Source organism: Podarcis pityusensis (genome assembly GCF_964106645.2).
Source record: "Podarcis pityusensis genome assembly, chromosome: 2".
In the NCBI taxonomy this organism is placed as follows: Eukaryota; Metazoa; Chordata; class Lepidosauria; order Squamata; family Lacertidae; genus Podarcis; species Podarcis pityusensis.
In genome coordinates, this window is record NC_138029.1 from 97,033,216 (window position 1) to 97,054,373 (window position 21,158).

Sequence of the window (21,158 nt, forward strand, 5' to 3'; positions counted from 1 at the left end):
AGAAGCAATTAGCTTGATGATTGCTTTGAGGAAAGCATGTTTTGAAGGCAAAGAGAAGCCCCCTGCCAGCTGCATTTTCCAGAGCCACATACATTAGACTTGGGTTTTATTCCATCTACTTAGCAGAAGAAAAGAAGCTGTAGCAAGTGTTATTAGGTGAAGGGACATGAAAACCATGCATTAAATTCTGGGGTGGTGGTGAGGAAGAATCGCAGTGGTCACCATCCTCACGTGCTCAAGGAACATTTCCATAATACTGTCCACATGGATCATTACTAAATACTAAATTGTAAATGTGTCAGATGCTGCCCTTCTAGTTTGTCTGGAAGGTTGTTATGGCATATGTAATGGCGATATATAATCACAATGATCTGAAGAGAAGTGAGATTCATTAAAGCGACCCCTGACCGTTAGGTCCAGTCGCAGATGACTCTGGGGTTGCGGCGCTCATCTCGCTTTATTGGCCGAGGGAGCCGGTGTACAGCTTCTGGGTCGTGGCGAACCAGAGCAGCGCACGGAAACGCCGTTTACCTTCCTGCCGGAGCAATACCTATTTATCTACTTACACTGGTGTGCTTTTGAACTGCTAGGTTGGCAGGAGCAGGAACTGAACAATGGGAGCTCACCCTGTCGCGGGGATTCGAACCGCCGACCTTCTGATCGGCAAGCCCTAGGCTCTGTGGTTTAACCCACAGTGCCACCCGCGTCCCCTTACAAACTGTTAAACTCCTAAGCCTAGCAAACATGCTCCTGCCAGTAGAAATTTGACTGATGAAACACATCAACCGCTTACTTATTTTGTAGGACTAACAACATGTTACATAGATAAACTTCAGTTCCGGTGTGTGCATAATGTTCCTATTTCTTTGCCTTTGTGGAGAAATCATTTTTTAAAAAATCTCTTTATTAGAGCTGGGTTTTGTTTCGATTCATGTGTGGAAATGAGGGTGGGGGCATTGTAAGAATTAAATTATCAGTTGGTGCCTGACATTTGGCTGCTAATTACACAGAAGTCTGGTCTGGAAACCTGGGTTCTTTTAAATACGTACTGAGATAGTGGGTTGCAAAATCACACTTTTGATTGGTTCCCGGGTAGAAACTGTTGGTAACTCATTGGATGGGGAAAGTGGTCTGTGGGGGGAATTCTATACCACTCAACTCTGATTGGTTGAAGGATAGGCTGGCTGGGATATAAATAAGCCTCTTCTGCTACTGTTAGGAGAGACCAGGGGATAGAGGGAGCCAGAGTTGACAAAGTAGAGTGAGCATGGCTAGGAATAAGATTGGTGCTGGAGAAGAAGCAAGATGGGCAAAAGGCTATTTGAGGCTAGGGAAAAGCCTTTCAGTATAGTCTGCCCAAAAGAGCTCCAGATTAGTAGTGAAGCCATATAAGGGTGTTGAGCAGTGAGGAGAATTCACTAAGAAGCCTCTGGAGCTGACATGAGTGAGAATTGCCTGGAAGTTTAGCTCCAAGAAAACCAGCTGAGCTCCACAGTACTTGGTAGTGAGATTATCATAGAATCATAGAATTGTAGAGTTAGAAGAGACCCTAAGGGTTGTCTAGTCCAACCCCCTGCAATGCAGGAATCTCAACTAAAGCATCCATGACAGATGGCTGTCCAATCTCTGCTTAAAAAACCCCCACGGAAGGAGAGTCCACAACACCCTGCGGGAGACCATTCCACTGGGAAGAAGGACTAAGGATAACTGGCATATAAATCAAATAGGGTTAGGGACTAAGTTTTATCAGCCAGCCTCATATAAACCTTTGTGACTATCGTTTAAAGTTACAGTAACCTTATTATAGTAAATCCAAGTAAGGCTCAAATAATCAGTAAAAAATAGAAGTATAGTATTCACCTTATCATACCCTTATTGTTTATAATAAAGAATATATTACCTTTAATTATAGAAGCCTGGCTGGCTGCCTAAATTGCAGCAGCTACTCGGATATAGCTAAATACATTGGTAAACAAACAAAAAAATACTTTTATTTAGTGGTAGTAGTTAGAAGGGGAATCAGCTGTGAAAAATAAATGCTGGCTCTCCATGTATAAAATAAAAGGTGGACTTGCTGGAGCCCTAGATGTGGCAGATATCTTACAAGCAGTGACCAGGGTGTCTAGATTTCAAAAATAATCTTTAATAGGTAGCCCAGTGAGGAAGAAAAATATGAGACTCCTGTACCTTTAATACACATGTAAATAGGAAATTTCAGCATCTATAGCTTATATGATAAGCAACACTTGCTGAAATTACCTCTTCTACACATATATTAAAGGTGCGGGAACTCTGTCATTTTTCACTTGGTCATTCTACTTGGGGCAGTATTCACTAATTGATTGATTTATAACCTATCTCATCCCCATATGTTAATTGTTGAAATTAACTATATCTGAATGTTAAAACCTTCCATTACACTGATTATGACCAACTTCCCCTATAGTGCTGTATCTCTGGCCACTGAAAGCCCATGTAAATATAAATATATTACACTGCTTTCAGAGTAAGGGTTGGAGGGTAGCGATTAAGAATGCCACTCTGTTGCCCACTTGTCCTGACTAGGTACAAAAATAATAAACGTAAGCAACTGTTCCATATCAGTCATAACAGATCATATGTGCATTGAACAATACATGCTGAAACAGGGGGTTCCTCTTTGGTTAGGAAGACAAGAAAGGAGATTCCGACTAAACATCAGGAAGAACTTTCAACAGTGAAACAGACTCCCTCGGAAAATGGTGGACTCTCCTTCATGGGAGGTTTTTATGCAGAGTTTGGATGGCCAACGTTCATGGGTGCTTTAGTTGAGATGCCCATATTTCAGGGGGTTGGACTAGATGACCCTGGGGGTCCCTTCAAACTGTACAATTTTATGATTATTTTGTCAGTGGTGTTGTGAACTGACCCAGAAGTGCAGGTGCAAGGTCAGCGCTGCTCATGGGCAACCGTCACCTCTTCCAGAAATAATATTGCATAAAGCTGTTGCACAATTTGAAATGGGACAGAAAAAAAGAAGCTGTTGTAGAGGTAAGCCTGGAGATAGCTCACTTCTGATACATTCTGAAAGCATTTTGGTGACTGCCAGGACTCTGCTAGGAGGGCGCAATCTATGCGCCCAATACGGCAACATCTGAGATCATGTATGGATGGATTCGCGCTAAACATAGATGCTAGTATCCATATCAGTGCAAGCTATTCCATTAAGCATATCTTTAGGATTTAGGTGCCCAACCAAGATCTTGTCGGTCCTTTTTCATGCTTGTATGATTCCATCACACCCTGTTAGTATCCTTGTATTTATTTTTTACATTAATATTGCCCTCAGCAAGTAAGGAAAAGCACTTGCATGAACTTTGGCAGAATAGGGGAAGGGTTTAAAAGGTCAGCATAAATCAGCAGGAATGGCAGCACTTTATAGTATCCTGTAGTAACTGAAAACCACTGATGCAGAAGTGTGACCTTTGATAACAGCCACATGAGATCACAACAGACCACCTAATACCAGTCTAAGGTCTGTTCTATGATTGCTGGACTTAAACTTACCTGATCAAGCTACCAGTTAAGAAAACAATACCCAGATGGAATATGCTAATTACACATTTAAAAAGAGCATTTCATAAACAGGAAAATTGCCTTGTTCTGTGCATGTTTTAACATTACACGAAATCAGACTGGTGAGGTGGCTTGGCAAGCTTTCTGTGTGCGACATTATAGTATTTGCTAAGAAACCAAGAGGTCCAGGGAAACTACATCATTCATCTTGCAGATTCAGGGGAGGAAAGAGAAAACTGTGAATTTTGTAGGAGAAAACATCAACTTTTGAGAGAATAAATTTTTCTTCAAAGCATCTTTCCAGGCATCTTAGAGCTTATTGCAGTTGCATTGTTTTTGTACAGACTGTCATTGAATATAAAGGAGAGTGTGAGTTACATTTTTAGCTAGCTTCCACCCCCTCATTTGAACAAACAACTTGACATTTTTATTGTTAGAGTGATTCTGTCCAGATCAATTACTGGCTGTGCATTCTCATTGGTGTTTTTCTCTGTACTATTTAGGGAATTTCTTCCTTCTGGTAAGAAAGTCAGTGGACCTTATCGGAGGTCAGAGGACAGACCTGTGGTGTCTTGTGAAAATATGTTTGTTTGTTTTTTACATCTTTATGGGCCACTGAAAATAACATTGGGGTAGCAGCCAAAGTGCTATCTCCAAAGCAGAATCAGTACATGCCTTGGATCGTTCCAAGGTCTGTTTATTTCCAACTCCAAATTCTGTTTCGTACAGTGGCTTGGCCACCCAGATGTCCATGAAAATCTTATAAGCAGGACACAATCAACCGTCTCCTGTTATTGGTTGCAAGCGTTGACTGGCTGAAGTATCCTGTCTCCGAATGTGGCTTGAATAGTTTGCTAGAAGTTCTGCCTGTTTGTTCTAATGCACTATTAGTCCTAACTCCAGAATTTGCATGGGGGTGGGGGTGGGAATAGAAGTGCTAGACTCGGTGCAAATCATATTGCAAGTGATGCCTTTTATTTGCTCATTTATGGCAACCACTGCTTCAATACTATCCAGGTAGAAGATCTCTTTCAAGGTTCATCTTCATCTTTTCCACTTCTAGCACTTTCTCTGCTTCGCCTTCCCGACTGCTCTGGCAAACAACCCTCATCCCACCCCACTTAAAGCAGCTTGCAAAAGATAATTAGATGCATAGATACGAATAATAACTTAGCTTCATACGCATAGCAGGAACATTGTGCTTCCAAATGATTTAAAACATTTGATTTACAGTGCAAACTACTTGCAGTGTTTCTAGTGGAGGTCTCCAATGAGTTTTTACTGCTGGGCCAATCCACCAGAATTGTTCCAGGCACTGTTCTCCCATCTTGGTTCCCTCTCTTGTCTTGGATGACCCAACCCCTCTCTTACCCCGTTTTCCCTTTTCTTGCCCCACACCATCTCCTCTTTACTTTTCTTTCATCACTATGATGACGCTGTTCCAAGACTCTGGAGAGCCAGTGTGGTGTAGTGGTTAAGAGCGGTAGTTTTGTAATCTGGGGAACCGGGTTCGCGTCTCCGCTCCTCCACATGCAGCTGCTGGGTGACCTTGGGCCAGTCACACTTCTCTGAAGTCTCTCAGCCCCACTCACCTCACAGAGTGTTTGTTGTGGGGGAGGAAGGGAAAGGAGAATGTTAGCCGCTTTGAGACTCCTTAGGGTAGTGATAATGCGGGATATCAAATCCAAACTCTTCTTCTTCTTCAAACTCTTCTTCTGGGAGCCCATGTGAGAAACCAGGTCCTCTGAGGATCAGTCAGAAGAACTAGCTATATTTAGCCTGGAGAAAAGAAGATAAAGGGCTCTTTGTTGCCCCAGAGGAGCAGAACTAAAACCAATGGGTAGAAATCACAAGGGGAAAGCTTTGGGGTTGAATTTTAGGAGAAACTTCCTAACTTCCCAAGAAATGCCTGACAGGGAAACAGAGTGCTTTGGGAGGTGGTGGGCTTTCCTTTGCTGTAGGTACTTAAGCAGAAACTGGATGGCCATCTGCCAGGAATGCTGCAGTTGCAAGATTCCTGCACTGAGAGCAGGTGAATGGACCAGATGACCTCCAGTGTCCCTTCCAACTCTAAAATGGTGTGAATCTAGGACTTTGACTTGCCTGCACTCGTCTGCAGCATAAGTGAGCAAGCAGGCCAAGGGCTGCCTGGAATGTTTCTTACAAGCAGGTGCGGTGAATGAGTAAACAGGTTTTGCTCTTCCTCATGCTCACTTTCTCTCTCTCTCTCCTCCCCCCATCTTACTATACCTCTCTTCTCTCGTTCATCCTTACTCATCACCATGAAGACACTTGAGTTATTGCATGCCAGGGCTGTGGCAAGCCAAGCAGCCTCCAGAACTTTGCTAGAAACCAAATAAAATTTTATCACGGGAGGCTCAGAAGAGAGGCTTTGTTTTGTACTCAGGATCTAGCTGGTTCTCATTTTTGTGGGTAGGAATAAAATTTCTCACAGATCAGATAGGTTAGTGTGTGGTTTGTTCCATTTCTTTGCATCACGAGGCCTATTATTAAATTTGAATCAGGAAGGTACTTCTAATATGAGGCATAATTGTTTACTCTTTCTCTGTGCTAGGAAAGTGCATGCGACTTTTGAGAAATGTAAGTGCACAAACTGAGTCATTTCAGATTCAGATGCAAGCTTGTTTTCGAAGGCAGGTATAGAGCTTGTTAGCCAGCAACTGCCCTATACTTATTTATTACATTTCTGAGTCACATTTTCCAAATCTTTTCCAAGAGTGCTCAAGGCAACCTGGGCATCTTAGGATGGAAAGGGATAAATGCAATGAAGCTAACTACCTTATTTCTTCCAAACGTTCATTTTAAAAATTAGGAAAAGCAAGATAGTACAGCTGCTTGGGTCTGCCTTTCTTCCTGACTGGTTACATTAACTATTACAAGAGGTTCAGGAAGGGGAGGAAACAATTCAAGCTTCTTCTTAAAGAAGTTATTGAAACGTCCTTTGAAAAATGGGATCATCCAGTTTTGGGACAACAGTGGCACCTGTCCTGTTAGCACTTCAAATGGGATGCCTTTTTCCCATATTTGAGCTCCTCCTCCTCAAAATTCTGCAGGTAGAGGGTGGGTCCAGTGGAGAGCGAGAGCAAGAGTTCATTGGTAGGTGCCACCCGCCTCCCTTCCCCTCGCTCCCTGTCACTGTCCACATCACTACTGTATTATCCTCCCCAACCCCAGGAGCAGCCCCTCCATTCCTTGACACTATCGGGCATGAGAAGGAGGCAGTCGGCTCAAAATGGTGGCTAGGTCACTGTTGGTGTGACTGACAAGGAGCCCAGTCCAGTGTGAGTGACAATAGAGAGAAAGGGGAAGAAGCAACTCCCTCTCCTTCCCTCGCCATCTCCTTCCTTCTCTCTTCTTGCTGGTGCTCCTCCTCAGTCGTTGCTGGTCTAGCATGGTGCGGGTCCACCACTGCTTGACCTCCTCCGCCACCCTGACCTGACCTCTCCTCCCTCCTCCTCCACGCTTGAGTCTCTTCTGCCGCCAGCATGGGCAACCTGGCCCATCTATGTGAGTCAAGGGAAAGAGTAGGGCTGGGGTGGCGAGGGAGGCTGAATGTGGGGAACCCCCCTCCACAAACGGGGCGTGAAGATTTGGTGTCATGGGAGTGTGTGTGCCCTCCAATCTCCACCCCTTCTGACCTGTCCTGTATTTTGCCCGACCAAAGGTGGCAACCCTAATTCACTACTCTTCTCTTGACCTGGTTGAGAACCCCAGTTTAGGCATCTTTCATAAATTAAGTTTCTTAGTTTGGAGTCCTACACACAACTATTCTGTAGTAAGTCCCACTGAATTCTGTGAGATCATCTTTAGCATTGGGGTGCATTGAGTTTTTTGGGAGGGAGATTCAACTGCATTTTTGTTTTACTTGAGGGGAATAGGTGGAAGGTATAGATAGACCTGTAAAAATAATAAAATGATTATTTCTCCCTTGGTCATCCAAGTAGCCATTTTTCTTTTTCTTTCCAAAAGATGGGAGACATGTCTGCCTGTACATGTCTGCTACTGAATCCCACTTAAAGCAACATTTGGCTGTGGATCTGTGGTCTCAGCCTGCAGCAGAAGCAGACTGAAACCTGAACTAGCCACTCAAACCAAAGCCAAAGGGTTCTTTGGCAACCTCAGAAGGTTACCATGGTGTAGGCCAAATCAGATATGCACAGAAGCCACATATACTGGAATGATGTTGCGCTGGCACAGGAGGCTGTGGGCAGCCTACAGCAATGAGAAGAGTCCAGAGCTCCTGCAACACAGTGGGATCTGGCAATTTCTGGATATGTTGCTGGTGAAACTCTGACATTTGGTGGGCTTACAGGTGCCCTTTGGATTAATCAAGCCTTTGTGCAGCAGGGGTATGGAGCCATGTGGTTCCTCCCACCTCCTACTGATTTGTGGCAGAGTATCAACCATTGCTTTGTGTAAGTTGTGTACGGACAAGACATATTTTCTTCTCCACAGGAAGAGGATTGTCTCCAGGGTGCTTCAATATGTCTCCAGTGGGCCTGTGCTTCTCTTCTTCTAGAGGGGAATAATGAAAACCATATTAACATTGGAATGGGAAGCGTATTCCTCAGTCACTGGGACTTTCAGAGGATGAATGCACTTTTCAAAATGTGGAATGAGCAGTGATGTTCATTATTTCAGCTTCTGGTGATTGAATCAACCTACACATCTAAAAGGAACACAGGCTAGCAGAGCAATCATGTGCTACACCTTTCACTGTCTTTTGCTAAAGGGAAAAACAATTTTAGGATGTAAAAAGGAAGTACGCTGGGGGAGTGGATATGCACACAGGGAGAATGTCTGGAATAGTATTTTCTTCTGGGGATGTGTAGCTCACTAAGAAAACATGACACTTGGTGATAATGCTCATTTCCTGTTAGGTATGAAATATACCCAGTGAGTATATCACATTCTCTACTTCCATGTACTGGCGGAAAGGCAGTATATAAATGTGGTAAATAAATACTCATGTATATATTTAAGAGAAGTGGCCCAAATGCTCTGGGAAACTGAGAAGCATGCTGTTCATATGAGATGCTAGCTTGATGACACACTTTTTATTTCATGTGTGATTTTATGAGGGTTAATTAAGGAATGCATGTAAGTGGCACATTCCTCCCGCAGTAGGTGACAGACTGAAGGGGTTCTACAAGATTATATTTTGGGCATGGGGCAAGTCTCTCACTTACACCTACTTGGTGTAAAGAGACATTTCCTATGTCCAAAGTATCATTATCTTGTGTTAACAAACCTATAATAATTACTGCAGCCTGGTACCATCTTCAAAATCACTAGTCATGGTTAGAATCCACTCTTCACCTATAGGCATAGTCTGAGTAGGCACATGTGATCTCCTTGCTTGGGGCAATCCTATTTTGGGGGCCCAAAATAGTTCCCTGGACATGACAAGGTTGTTTGACTTGTTTGTCCAGAATAGGGATTGTAATTTTGAACGCCACCACACAACCTTCATTTGAAGCAGCTTGCAGTAGTGTGCAGGTTTTGCTCAGGATGATGGCCACAGGTTTTGCAGGCAGAAAGAAGAAAATACTCAGCACGGTGTTAAGCACAGTGGTCATACAAACTGAAGTCGGGAAAGGTGGAAATTTACAACCCTTTAACCACTTCGGGAGTGCAACAAGATGCTTCAGTGGTAATTATTCCATATGTCTGGCACACAATCCTGGGAGGGTTTATTCAGAAGCGAGTTCCGCGGTATTCAGTAAGAGTTTGCTCCCAAAGTGTGTTCAGGATTGCAGCCCAAGTAACCTTGAGTGTGCGGCTTCCTGAGAGTGACACACGGAAGGGCAAATGTTGACACATTCTTCTTGCACTTGATAAGTGGCTGAAGAGACATAGGCTGCCCCTGTGGGTGGCTAATAGACCCCCCTACACCTGAGCATCGCTACCTCTCTCCCACTTCTTTGTGGGCGACTGTCTGAGGGGAGGAAGCAAGAGGCCTGCAGGCGGACCCAAGTTTCACATCGCACACCCTCCCCGTAGCCTGTGTTCGCTTTCCCTCTCCGAAGGGGAGCTGGGAGAGGGAGGCACTTAAATGTACACGGGCCATTTCCTACTGCAGTGTGGGTGACGTTATTCTCTTTATTGGACCCCCCCCCCCGCCGCCTCGCTGTTCAGGGGGCGACTTTATTCCCCCAGAAAAACAACCAGGAGGTGAAACACTGTGCGGTTGACAAGGGCGAAGCAGACACGGGGCCACCCTGACAGGCGGGCGACACACATTTCGCACTCCACGCGAGTGGGCGAGCGGCAACTCGGGCGGCGCGTCATGCTTCTCGCGCGCCCACCGCACCCCACCCCCGCGTGACTAATCCACTTATATGCGTGTGTGTGTACACGCACACGTCTGAAAGGGGGGCCGCGCTCGACGCGAGCGGCTACGACCGGGGCGGGGTCACACGCTGGCCTTGTGGGTGGCCAGGCGCCGCCCAGCGACGGCGACACGCTTCCCTCGCTCGCTGGCTTCTTCCACCGCCAAGCCTTGGGAGGGAGCGGCGTCCCCGCAGCCTTGCCCTCGTCGCCGAGGGAGCCGTTCCTCCTCCCGGGACGGAGCGGGGTGTGCGTGCGCTGTGTGCACCGAGGGGCTCAGTGGGTGGTGGGTGCTTGGAGGGAGTGTGTGCGTGTTTTGGTTGTGGGGTGTGGGGGGGGGGGAGAGAAGCTGCACGTTCCCCTTCCCTCGCCCCAGCGGAGCCCAAGGCCGGGCTGCCCGGATTGGCCGCGGAGGGCCGCCAGCTCCGCCCGCTGTAGCCGTGCTCGCCTTGGCTGGGAGGAGGAGGAGCAGCGGCGGCGGCGGCGGGGGGAAGAGGAGCCGAGGAGCCGAGGCTGCGCTCCGTGCGCTGCCTAGTCTGGAGCGGGGGAGCCTGGCAGCGGCAGGAGCGGCGGCGGCGGCTCAGGAGCAGCGGCGGCGGCAGCAGGAGCAGCCCGGATCCTGCTGGTCTTGAGGAGGAGCCAGCCCTGCGAACCCTCCGCTTCTTGCGCGCGAGGCAGAAGAGGGGGCCGCCACCCCCGCCGGCGCCCCAACCGATCCATGACCATGGGCGACAAGAAGAGCCCGACCAGGTAGGAGAAAGCGGGGCCAGCGAAAGGGGGGGGGGGAGTCGGCAGAGGAGCCGAGAGGAGGTCGGGGGGGGGGAAGAGGCTCCCTTCCCTAAGATGGAGACGAGGGTGGCGGTGGGGACAGGAAGGAGCGCGCCGCGCGGGTGCCAGCCGAAAGCACCCACCACCACCCACCCCGCTTTCTTAGACCCAGGGGAGGCGAGCGGGGAGGGGGGGTGGGGACGGCTAGGCCCCGGGGTGGCGGAGGAGGTGGTGGTTGTAGTAGTGGTGGGAGTCGTGGTGGAGGGAGGGGGCTTTTTAAGATGGAGGAAGTAGGTAAAGAAGGGGAGAGAGAGAGAGCTTGTTTGCCTTGCCTGCCTCTCAGCCAGGTACAGAAAACTCCTTGTTTTTCCAATTGTGCTGGGAGGCGAAGCTATAGGAGCAGGAAAGCCAGAGAAAGCTCCTTGTGTGGCTAACTGCTGAAAGGAAGGGGGGGGGGACGGGAGGTTTGTGTGTGTGTGTTTTTGTGTGTGTGTTTGGAGGGGCTTGCTCTGTTTTGTGCCCAGGGTGGCTCTTAAGATGGAGGGAGTGTGTAGAAGCAAAGAGGAGGAGGAGGAGGAGGGCGAAGTGTTTGTGTTTCTCTCTCTGTTGGTGCCAGGGCTAATCTGGTGTTAGAGCAGCTATGGCGGCTGCTTCTCTCTCTCTCTCTCTCTCTCTCTCTCTCTCTCTCTCTCTCTCACACACACACACACACACACACACACACACACACAGCTCCTCGTCTCCTCACACTGACTTCTTCCAGACAAAGGGAGATTTAACAAGGTAAAGGAGACAGACAGACAGACGAAGGGGGCGCATGGAGGGACACGCCTACAATCCTTTAAAGTACAATCAAGCACACACACACCCCTCACTCACACACCCCAAGAGGGAGGGTAACAGGCTCGGATACCTTCCACCATCGCCTTTTCCCTGCCCTTCCAGATTCAGTGGGTAGTCGTTGTTGTGTGAAAATTGATTGCCTTGAGATTGAAGGTTGGAGGGGGAAATGTTCCCCTTTCCTCTCTTGCTACTACGGGGGTATGGCATGGTATGGTGTTAGGGGAAGGTTGCAGGGTAAGGCATGAGAAACGTGTGTGGTGAGAAGAGAGAACAAAGTCGGATTTTTGGCTTGATGGGTGCTTTGTACGGTTTCCTCACTGCTCCATCGAAAATTTGATTACTTTTTAGGCAAGGAGCAAAATAAATAAATAAGTAAAAGGCAGGCAGAGCAAAGCAGAGCATAGTATGAAACAGCTTTGCTTTATGATCTCGTTTCTAACATGTTTTATTCTTTCTTTTCCTCCTCCTTCTCTCCCCCCCCCCCTTTCTTCCTACACATACTTCTCAAGGCCAAAAAGGCAAGCAAAACCTACAGCCGACGAAGGTTTTTGGGATTGTAGTGTCTGCACCTTTAGGAACAGTGCTGAAGCCTTTAAATGCAGCATATGTGATGTCAGGAAAGGCACCTCTACAAGGTACATTGTTCATATTCTAATGTGCTAGTCGTCCCTTTTCCTCCTGTAACTAACTGTAATGCTGCTGACTTGTTGATTTACCATGGTGGTGGGAACGAGAAATGACTCCCTTTGAAAGAATGTTTAAACCTGTGTTTTGTGTTACAAGTGTTCATGTACACATTAAAAACAAGTGTTTGCAGGTACTGTATACTGTATAATAATTATTTGATGCTATTTGCTGTATGTTGATAAAGAGGCACAACAGAAGCGCAACTTCAAAGTCCTGCTTTGTTCTAATAATAATGACTTATTTTATGTAAAATAAAGGAACTTTGGAAAACCAGTTTCCTGAAGAATACTATGGGTTATGCATACTTGCAGAGATGTTCAAGTTATGTGTAGGAGTGCTGCCATATGACATCTAACACATGGAATTATGTCACAGAAACATAGCAATAATGCAGATTTATGAGATCCTGAGATAGCTTTATGAGATAGTATGTATTAGTGATGGATTCCCGCCCCCCCCCCCAAATGTTGAAAGTGTTAAGTATGAGTTAGGTAATTCTTTCAAAGTTTTAGGCTGACAAGTTGTCTTAACTGAATTGGGTGTTCTATTTTGTATGCTCTCCTTAGTACTTTTGGAAAGTTAATCAGCTTTGTCATATGTTGCATGCTTGTTATGTTAGAAAAATCACAGAATTTTACCATGAATAGACTTTCTAATGCGAAGACGCTGCAGAATGGCAGACAGCAGGTTGTGTTGTTGATTGGGAGCAGTTGGTAATGTATTTGTTAAGTATTTTGAGCATGGCAGAGTGAAAGCTGAAAATGCATGCTTCCAATGAGAAAAACTTTCTGGATCATTGAGGCTTCTTGTTACATGAGCAAGTTAAGTAAGTGTCAAATGTCCACTCGTGTACATAGCGTGCATGTCTTTTGAGTATTTCTACACTTTGTACTGTTTTGGAGGACACTGATTTTAAGTCTAATATACCGTATTTTTCGCTCTATAAGACGCACCAGACCACAAGACGCACCTAGTTTTTGGAGGAGGAAAACAAGAAAAAAAAAATTCTGAATCTCAGAAGCCAGAACAGCAAGAGGGATCGCTGCGCAGTGAAAGCAATCCCTCTTGCTGTTCTGGCATCTGGGATAGCTGCGCAGCCTGCATTCGCTCCATAAGACGCACACACATTTCCCCTTACTTTTTAGGAGGGAAAAAGTGAGTCTTATAGAGCAAAAAATACGGTATATCACGGTCTAGAACATTTGTGTGTGTGTGTGTAGACTTCAGTCACGTTCATTTAGGCTTTAGTATTATCAGTGAATCCACCTGTGGCTCTTGCATACAAACCTGTTGATTTCTTTTGGGGTTGTATTGTTCTATACCTACTTGCAGCATCAGCATATTGTAGATTGTGTTTAATAAGGATGGGCAACTGGAAGTTTGTGGGCTAGATGTACTTCCTGTGTCAAATTTAATTTAAGGTGTAGTAAAAAGTTTCCCACCAGTTTCATTCTTAACAGACTAGAACAATGCTTTTAAGTTGCATGAAGTAAGCTTTGAACTTCAATATTTGATCTTTTTCTGATTTGTGTATATATAACATTTTTGTTGTATATAATGCTTGAGATCTGTAATTGGGAAGGCCTGACTGTTAAGAGTAGACTTTATTGGGGAGCTGTTGTAGTGCTCATGAGGGACTCGGTTTTGTGAGGCAAAATTTAGTCCAAGCCTTCATTGTACAGTTTGCAGAACAGTCCTCACAATGGATACAGACGTTGTGCATCCTCTTTGTGTAGCATAATTTGATTAGTATCCTTATTTGTTAAAAAGCATATTTGTGTCTCTTAAGGAAAAACAACCTGTCCTGTAACATGGGTTCTTGGGGAGGGGAAGAGACAGTAATCTTAATATGGAAACCTTATCCCATTTAATTACATATTAAGTTAAATTATTCAATTAATAAGGAAAAATTTCAACTTAGGCATAGTTGTCAAGTGAGCATTAGAATTAGAAAAATGTTTCGTTACTTTCTCATTATGTGTTCCCTGCAGCAGAAAGCTTATGCTGACCTCTTGTTAGGTTTCTAGCTATATTTCTGCCTCTATGAGTACGGTTTCACCAAAGTCAGTATGACTGCATTCACTTAAGATATAAATGGGAAACTTGTTGCTCTTCAGTATGTTGGAGTTGGACCATCAAGGCCAGCCAGGGAGACGGGAGTTTAAATTCAACAACATATGGAGGGCTACTAGTTCCCCACCCCATATTTAAAGTACGCTTTCAGTATGTCACTATATGCTTTTAAAGTAAGTGCTTATCAATGATATTTCATAATAAATATACAATAAAAATGCATATTTAAGTATTATTTATAAACCAACTCAATATTGGACATAAATTTGTAAATAACTCAAATGATAGTAACTGAACACTATCTAAACTCTGCAGTGAGTTTGGGTTGTGGCTTGGGAGTTACTGTATATGACGCATGTTGGTGTTTCAGGAAACCTGCATTTTTTTTCATTGACAATGTACAACAATGCTATGGTTTATGGTTTGCTATTACTCAGAATATTTGTATCTCATGATACGATCTGTGTGCATGCTTGTATTGTAGAAAATCTCAGTTGCGAATATCTACTAGGATTGCTTAAGGACCAGTAAGTCAGTCCTCCAGAGTATCAGCAGCAAGATACCTGTTTTTGAGTGATACTTCTAGGGATAGAGACATGAGCTGGAATGTCCAACAACGGAAATCATTTATTATTTATCTAAATACTTGAATAGGGAAGGTAAGCTATCTGAAAAAAAGATGATTTGCACCACCTTCTATATTCCCCCGTCTTACCTGCTCAGTCCAGGGCAGCTAAATATTCTACGAGTATTGAAGGATTTAAGCACTCATTCTGCATTATGTTCTAAGCTAACCATATGAAATTGTTAGGATACGATGGTAGCAGTAGTTTTGGTGGCTAGGTTTATTTTTGATCTGGGGTTCAGAATATGTCTTTTGTGCACCAGCTAATAGATTTTGGGTTCAGTTATAAAGGTTAATGTGGATTGTGAGCTGATTAATCTTTGAGATATTGTGTTTTGGGGAAGGAGGTAGGTGGTCATGACCAAGAGTGAAAGTCTCACTTGGTTTTCTCACTCAAGAAACAATTCTGCTGTTTCTGAGTTATTTTCACATGAAATAGTGAATGATGTGGCAGAGGAATAAAATTTACTTGAAGCTGCACCTGGAAATGGTTTACTGAATGTACCTGATGCACTTTAAATTTCAGAAGCATGGCTTGGTATGTGAAAAGGATCTTGGGATTGTAGTCAGGCACAACCTGAACATGAGTCAGCAGTGTGGTGCAGCTGCAATAAAAGCTAATGCAATTTTAGTCTGCATTAATAGACTCAGTTTTCAAGTCATGGGAAGAAATAGTTCAATTTTGTTTATTAATGACACTTATATGCTATCCCATAACATAAAGGTATCTGGGCTGTTTTACAATAATTAAGAATAAAAACAAATTATATACAAAAACCCCATAAAATAAAAAGTAATGTTATTTTGCACAAGTCAGATCTCATATGGCGTGCTGCCCAGTTCTGCACACTGTCTAGGCAAATAGGAATGAGTAAAGAGGAAATCAAGATGGTCAGTGGTATGGAAAGTAAGTCCAATGAGGCAATATCAAAGGAACTGAAGGGTGATACAAAGAACTTTTCAAATACCTAATGGTCTGTCCCGCAGAACAGGGCAAAAACTTTTTCTCTACTGTTCCAGAGGGCAGGACTGTATCTTAACAGGCTCAAGTTGCAGGGGGGTAGATTTTGGTTCAACATTGGGAGAAACATTGGGTAAGAGCATTTTGAACAATAGAACCAGTTACAGTGGTGTGGTAGGCTCTGAATAGCTGAGTCAAGGAGCAAATTCTTAAAAAACTAAAACAAGCAACCTTAAAGGTGTGACTTGTGTAAACTCAACAACTCAGTTTTAACAACAGTTCACATCATTCAAGGAAAAGTAGGCTCTCTATGGAGTTACCCCAATATTTTTTATTGTTTTTCATGTATTTTGCTTTGCCTTTTCATATATCGTTTTCTATACAGCTACATACAGTTCAGAAAAGTTATACTCCAGTTCTGTACCACAGATTTGGAAAGAAGCTCCACTGATCTCAGCGGAACTTATTTCTGAGTAAACGCATACACAGGAGTGCTATTAGTGACTAAACTTTTTCTTCTATCTTTTCAGCATTCAGTTCTTGTTTCCTTTAAACTCCTTTATTGACCACATTCCTATTGTTAACGAGAACTGCAAATTGTTTTCTGTGATTAGTTTTAATAGCGTCGGCTTGCTTTTTGTGCAGTGTGCATGTTCTTGCTTTTTGTGTGATGTGCGTCTTCTTGCTGTCATATTGTCTTTTTCCTTGCAATCTTATCTTTTGAGCTATCTTGTTTGTAAATTCAGCTCGGTGGTTCTCTGTTGACACCATCAGTGTAAAACTGAATAGGATTCTTGTGTTCATAATTAGTTTTGTATTGCTATAACTATACGTACTGGGGAAAGTGGCACTTTAAAGTTGTTTTTAACTCTGTAGTCCAAACCAGATGCAACATCAGTGGACATGTTTATTTAAATCAGGGGTGGGCAAAGTTTACCTCGCCTGGGTTGGTTCACTACTCCTGATTTAAATCGAGGTCTGCCCCAGCCATATAAAAAAACAAGGGGCAAGAGCCGAAATACCTTGAAAAATTGTGTGTTTGAGAGAGAGACAGCATGTGTGTTTATCTATCTGCTGTCTGCAGCTTGCCTTTCCATACTCTTCTCTTTCTCACCACACTTCCCCCCCTCCCCCCAATACCAAAACTGAACTTCAATTCCAAGTGTGAATTCAGGTCAGACAAAAGTGCTTGGGAGAAGAGAGGTGGCTGTGAATAGGTGAACAGTGTACTTTAGAAGGGGTCACCTCCACTCATCTGTGTCATAGTTTTGCTCTAGAAGTCGGATTTCCCACCCCCTTGCATTGCCCATGATTGAGGCAGATAATTTAACTAAAGGAGGAGTAAGGGACCTCTAGTCTGCTGGCAAATTGCCTTCTAGGTCTAACTGTTTGTTCCTTAGGATTCTCCCCAGGAAGTGCCCCTCATCATTCTGCACTCGCCTGAAGTGCTTTTGCCTAGCCTGCAAAACTGGGCAGAGTGACAGATGTGATTCTTACCTTTTGCATTCCAGCCATGCAGAAGCTACAAGTTTCTATACATCCCCCTCCATTTTTCCATCTTTCTTAAAGAGAAGCAAAGAGACAGGATAAAAATTCGAGGGCACATTCCAGTTTGTAACAAATCAGACCTATTTCCCATTCCCATTGACCTGGAATGGTTAGGCATTAATTTCCATTGAGTGAATTAAGATTTTTTTGGAAGCTGATTGAATATGCTGAGGGACCTGTCCTTAAAATGGTTGTGACCAACTTCCTGGGTAAGCACAATGTAAGTAAAAGTAAAGTACAGTGCTACTTTAACAATCCTTTCCTTTCTATATAATACTACAGTGGTACCTCGGGTTAAGTACTTAATTCGTTCCGGAGGTCCCGTTCTTAACCTGAAACTGTTCTTAACCTAAAGCACCATTTTAGCTAATGGGGCCTTCTGCTGCCGCCACACCGCCGGAGCACGATTTCTGTTCTCATCCTGAAGCAAAGTTCTTAACCCGAGGTACTATTTCTGGGTTAGCAGAATCTGTAACCTGAAGCGTATGTAACCCGAGGTACCACTGTATAATTGATTGCGGAACAGTTTGCCGATACAGTTGAAAGCACAGAACTCAAGTTATTCCCATGTTCTTGGTGTGTCTTGCATTTTTTATCTCTATAATCAAGACTTCCAGATTATTTTATGTGCACATAAGATAGTTATGTGAACAACTATCTTGGAAATAAAAAGTCAAAGGTGGAAAAGCATGAAAAAGCAAAGAATTGTATTTTTAAGCATGTGGATTCCCCCCCGGAATAATCCTTCTATATTCTTAATAATCAGTAGGCAAGAATGTCCTTTTTGTTTACAGCCTATCTCTGCAAACCTTGCATGCTTCCCCCCCCCCATAGTAAAATTTAAGAGCATTCCTCTGTGGGGAAAAAAAAACTTTTTAGAATTGGGCCATAACTTGACTTGGGAAAAGTAGGCTGAAAACCTTTTGCCTGTTTCTAGAATCCTTATGCCTCTTTTATGGGTTTCTTTTTCTAATGAATTTCCCTACACCTTAGATCAGTGTTAGAAACTTCCATTGTTCTAGGGGCATTTTGCGACAGAGAATTTAATAAGCGCGAGCAGTTTTTGAGCTCTGGGCGCAGTATTGCGCTTAAAATTTCAGGTTAAAACTGCAAAGTGGAAGGAAAAAGGAGACCTTCTTCTGCCTCCCCACTTCCAGCTACTGTCTGAAGACTGGAGAATAGACTTTCTGAAGAATATTATGGGGGTGGGCAGGGGAAGGACTAGACCATGTAAAAAATGAACATAATATTTTAGCTGCCGTTCATTCATTTTCAGCTTTGTATTCTATTCTTGTTATTAATCCGTTGTTTGTGCCTGTAACCTAGGTTTAATTTAGCTCCTAGCTTTCATATCCCATTTTCTAACACTGCCTTAGATGGGGCAGTGTTGGAAAGGGGAGGGGGGACTACCTCAAACAACACCTTGGTGTCCCACGAGGCTGCACTGTCTTGCACAGGAGGTTGGCAGAATGAGTATCCAGAACTACATAGCTCTCTTGGAAGTTATAAAGGGGGGTGTGCTTGACATTTTGCCCCTTCAGATAGCTTTGGAAATAAACCCCAAATGCCTTGGCTGAAAGCTGTCGTGGATGAAATAAAGGATTTCAAAGTTGGAAAGTCTTGAGTGCTGTAGGAGTGGTGTTTTCTTTTATGGACATAAAGTACGGGCAGTTCATTCTTTTTGCTGGTAGTCCTTGTTGGTAGGCCCCTAAATGAAAACAAACTCCTGTGTGTATCTTCCTTTCACTGTTCTGACAGTTTCATTGTTCAGTAGGCTAGTCAGAAAGCCATAAAATTCACCTGTGGAGAACTTAGGTCTAAATAGTCTTTCACTTCAATCCTTTTTTAAAAAAAGAAAAATGGAAGCCGGTCATGTGACTTAAAAGATAATAGCTTTTTGTTATGCAATTTGGTTAAAAAACTGCTATATCACTGCATGTGGAGATCCCCTGTGATGTGCATTTGTCTTTAGATTTAGTCACTGTGTGTCTCTTTCAAAGTGTAATGCTTAAAAACAGTGAAACCCAGTGACCTACTTTATGAGCTTTCATATGGTTCTGTAGGTCAGTGGGTCTCTTTGCAGAATGTAGGTCATTTGGAAAGGTGTGTGTTTCTTCCATAACAAGTAGCTTTTGACCTGCCGTTGAATTTACACAGGTTAGATGTGCAGCTTCAGGGTTCTCTCCCCCTCCCCCCATAGATATATTTTTGACTGTCTGGTCCTGACATGTTACACTGCTGTATGGCAAATAGTTTGAAATGTAATCGGATGTATTTTAAAAAGGTGACATGTTCTAGACAAACCAAGAGAACCTTTATATGTCTATGTTTTGCTCAATAATAAACAGAAAATATATAGTGTCTGTTATACAATATCTTAAGCAAATGCCCAATGTATCTGAGAAGGGGGAGAGGAGCAATGATTTTTGTATCGTTAGGTTTTCAAACTTCCTGAACAAATAAACATTGAATCAAATTTATTATAATCTTTGAAAAGCAGTTTTCAAGAAAGCATAAAAATGTTAATTCAGTTTAAACAAAACCTGATCAGTAAAACAGCAATAAAAATTAACAATAAAACCTCAGGGCAGTAAAAATATCAATAATCAAGGAATAGATGACCAACTTCTAACGAGATTTAGGAATGCCTGAAAAAAATGTTTTCCTTGGTGCTGAAAAGATGCAGAATGGGCCTCACTAAAAGGGATTTTCCAAAAACAGAGCACCACATCGAAAAAAGGTTTCTTCCTTCAAGTCTCATGTCTAATATGTGAAGGAGGGCACCAAAATCTTGGCATATAGGCAGGCTCTTTAGTTCAGCTTCTTGATAAGCTTATTTTGCATTGGAAAAATTATCACCTACCAACCTTTCTAGTGGTTTAAAGAAGTTGAAGAAACATGATCTTGTTTCTTTATGATTATTGGTGTCTTCATCCTTCATGGATCTGGAATTATACCATGAAGGAAGTCAGGTGAAGAAAGACAGGACATGAATGCAAGCAAGTTTAGTTATCAAATAAAAGCTCCTGTTGAAATTTGCTGCAGTTCTTATTTAACTGGAATCCCCCCCCCCCGGTATATTTGTGTCCTGTGTTTCTGGGCTAAGTTTCATAAGTTCCTGTATAATATTTTATAAGACCTGGAGAAGTTTAGTCAATAGGCCTTAATTTTGCTTACTACAGTCATAGGTTTCATGTAAGAGACACCAGGACTTAAACTGGAAAACTTAACCTTGGCAGTGTTTGGTAGCTCTATTGCAGGTTAGGTTTGACTCTAGCAAGAGGGTCTGATGTGGTGACTTTTATAATTCGCATGGCTCTGCCGCCAAAGCAAGCAACCGGTCCTTGCTATCACTCTTGCTAGATATAAACTTCAGCAACAGCAGTTTGGAGATCCTTGCCTAAACAGTACAGTAACTTGGCTTCAGGCTGGCACTGTTTCTTGCCTTTTTGCACCAATCTCAGTCCATCTTCTCATTGTGTTTTGGCTTATCTATGCCTGCCTCCCAGGGACGCGGGTGGCGCTGTGGGTTAAACCACAGAGCCTAGGACTTGCTGATCAGAAGGTCGGCGGTTCGAATCCCCGTGACGGGGTGAGCTCCTGTTGTTCGGTCCCTGCTCCTGCCAACCTAGCAGTTCGAAAGCACGTCAAAGTGCAAGTAGATAAATAGGTACCGCTCCGGCGGGGAGGTAAACGGTGTTTCCGTGTGCTGCTCTGGTTCGCCAGAAGCAGCTTAGTCATGCTGGC

The 21,158-nt window shown here is 43.7% G+C and overlaps 1 protein-coding gene and 1 long non-coding RNA gene across 2 annotated transcripts in view; one reads left to right on the forward strand and one right to left on the reverse strand.

Moving 5' to 3' along the window:
• Window positions 1–21,158, reverse strand: part of LOC308471700 — a 242,766-nt gene that overhangs the window by 217,723 nt on the left and 3,885 nt on the right. The gene's annotated exons all lie outside the window — the stretch shown is intronic.
• The window catches only part of RYBP (RING1 and YY1 binding protein), a 52,795-nt gene continuing 41,569 nt past the window's right edge, over window positions 9,933–21,158 (forward strand). Inside the window, exons 1-2 of the mRNA XM_080995913.1 lie at window positions 9,933–10,656; window positions 12,027–12,152. Coding sequence (XP_080852039.1) covers window positions 10,625–10,656; window positions 12,027–12,152 — 158 coding nt within the window. The 5' untranslated portion in view covers window positions 9,933–10,624. The remainder of the gene's footprint in view (window positions 10,657–12,026; window positions 12,153–21,158) is intronic.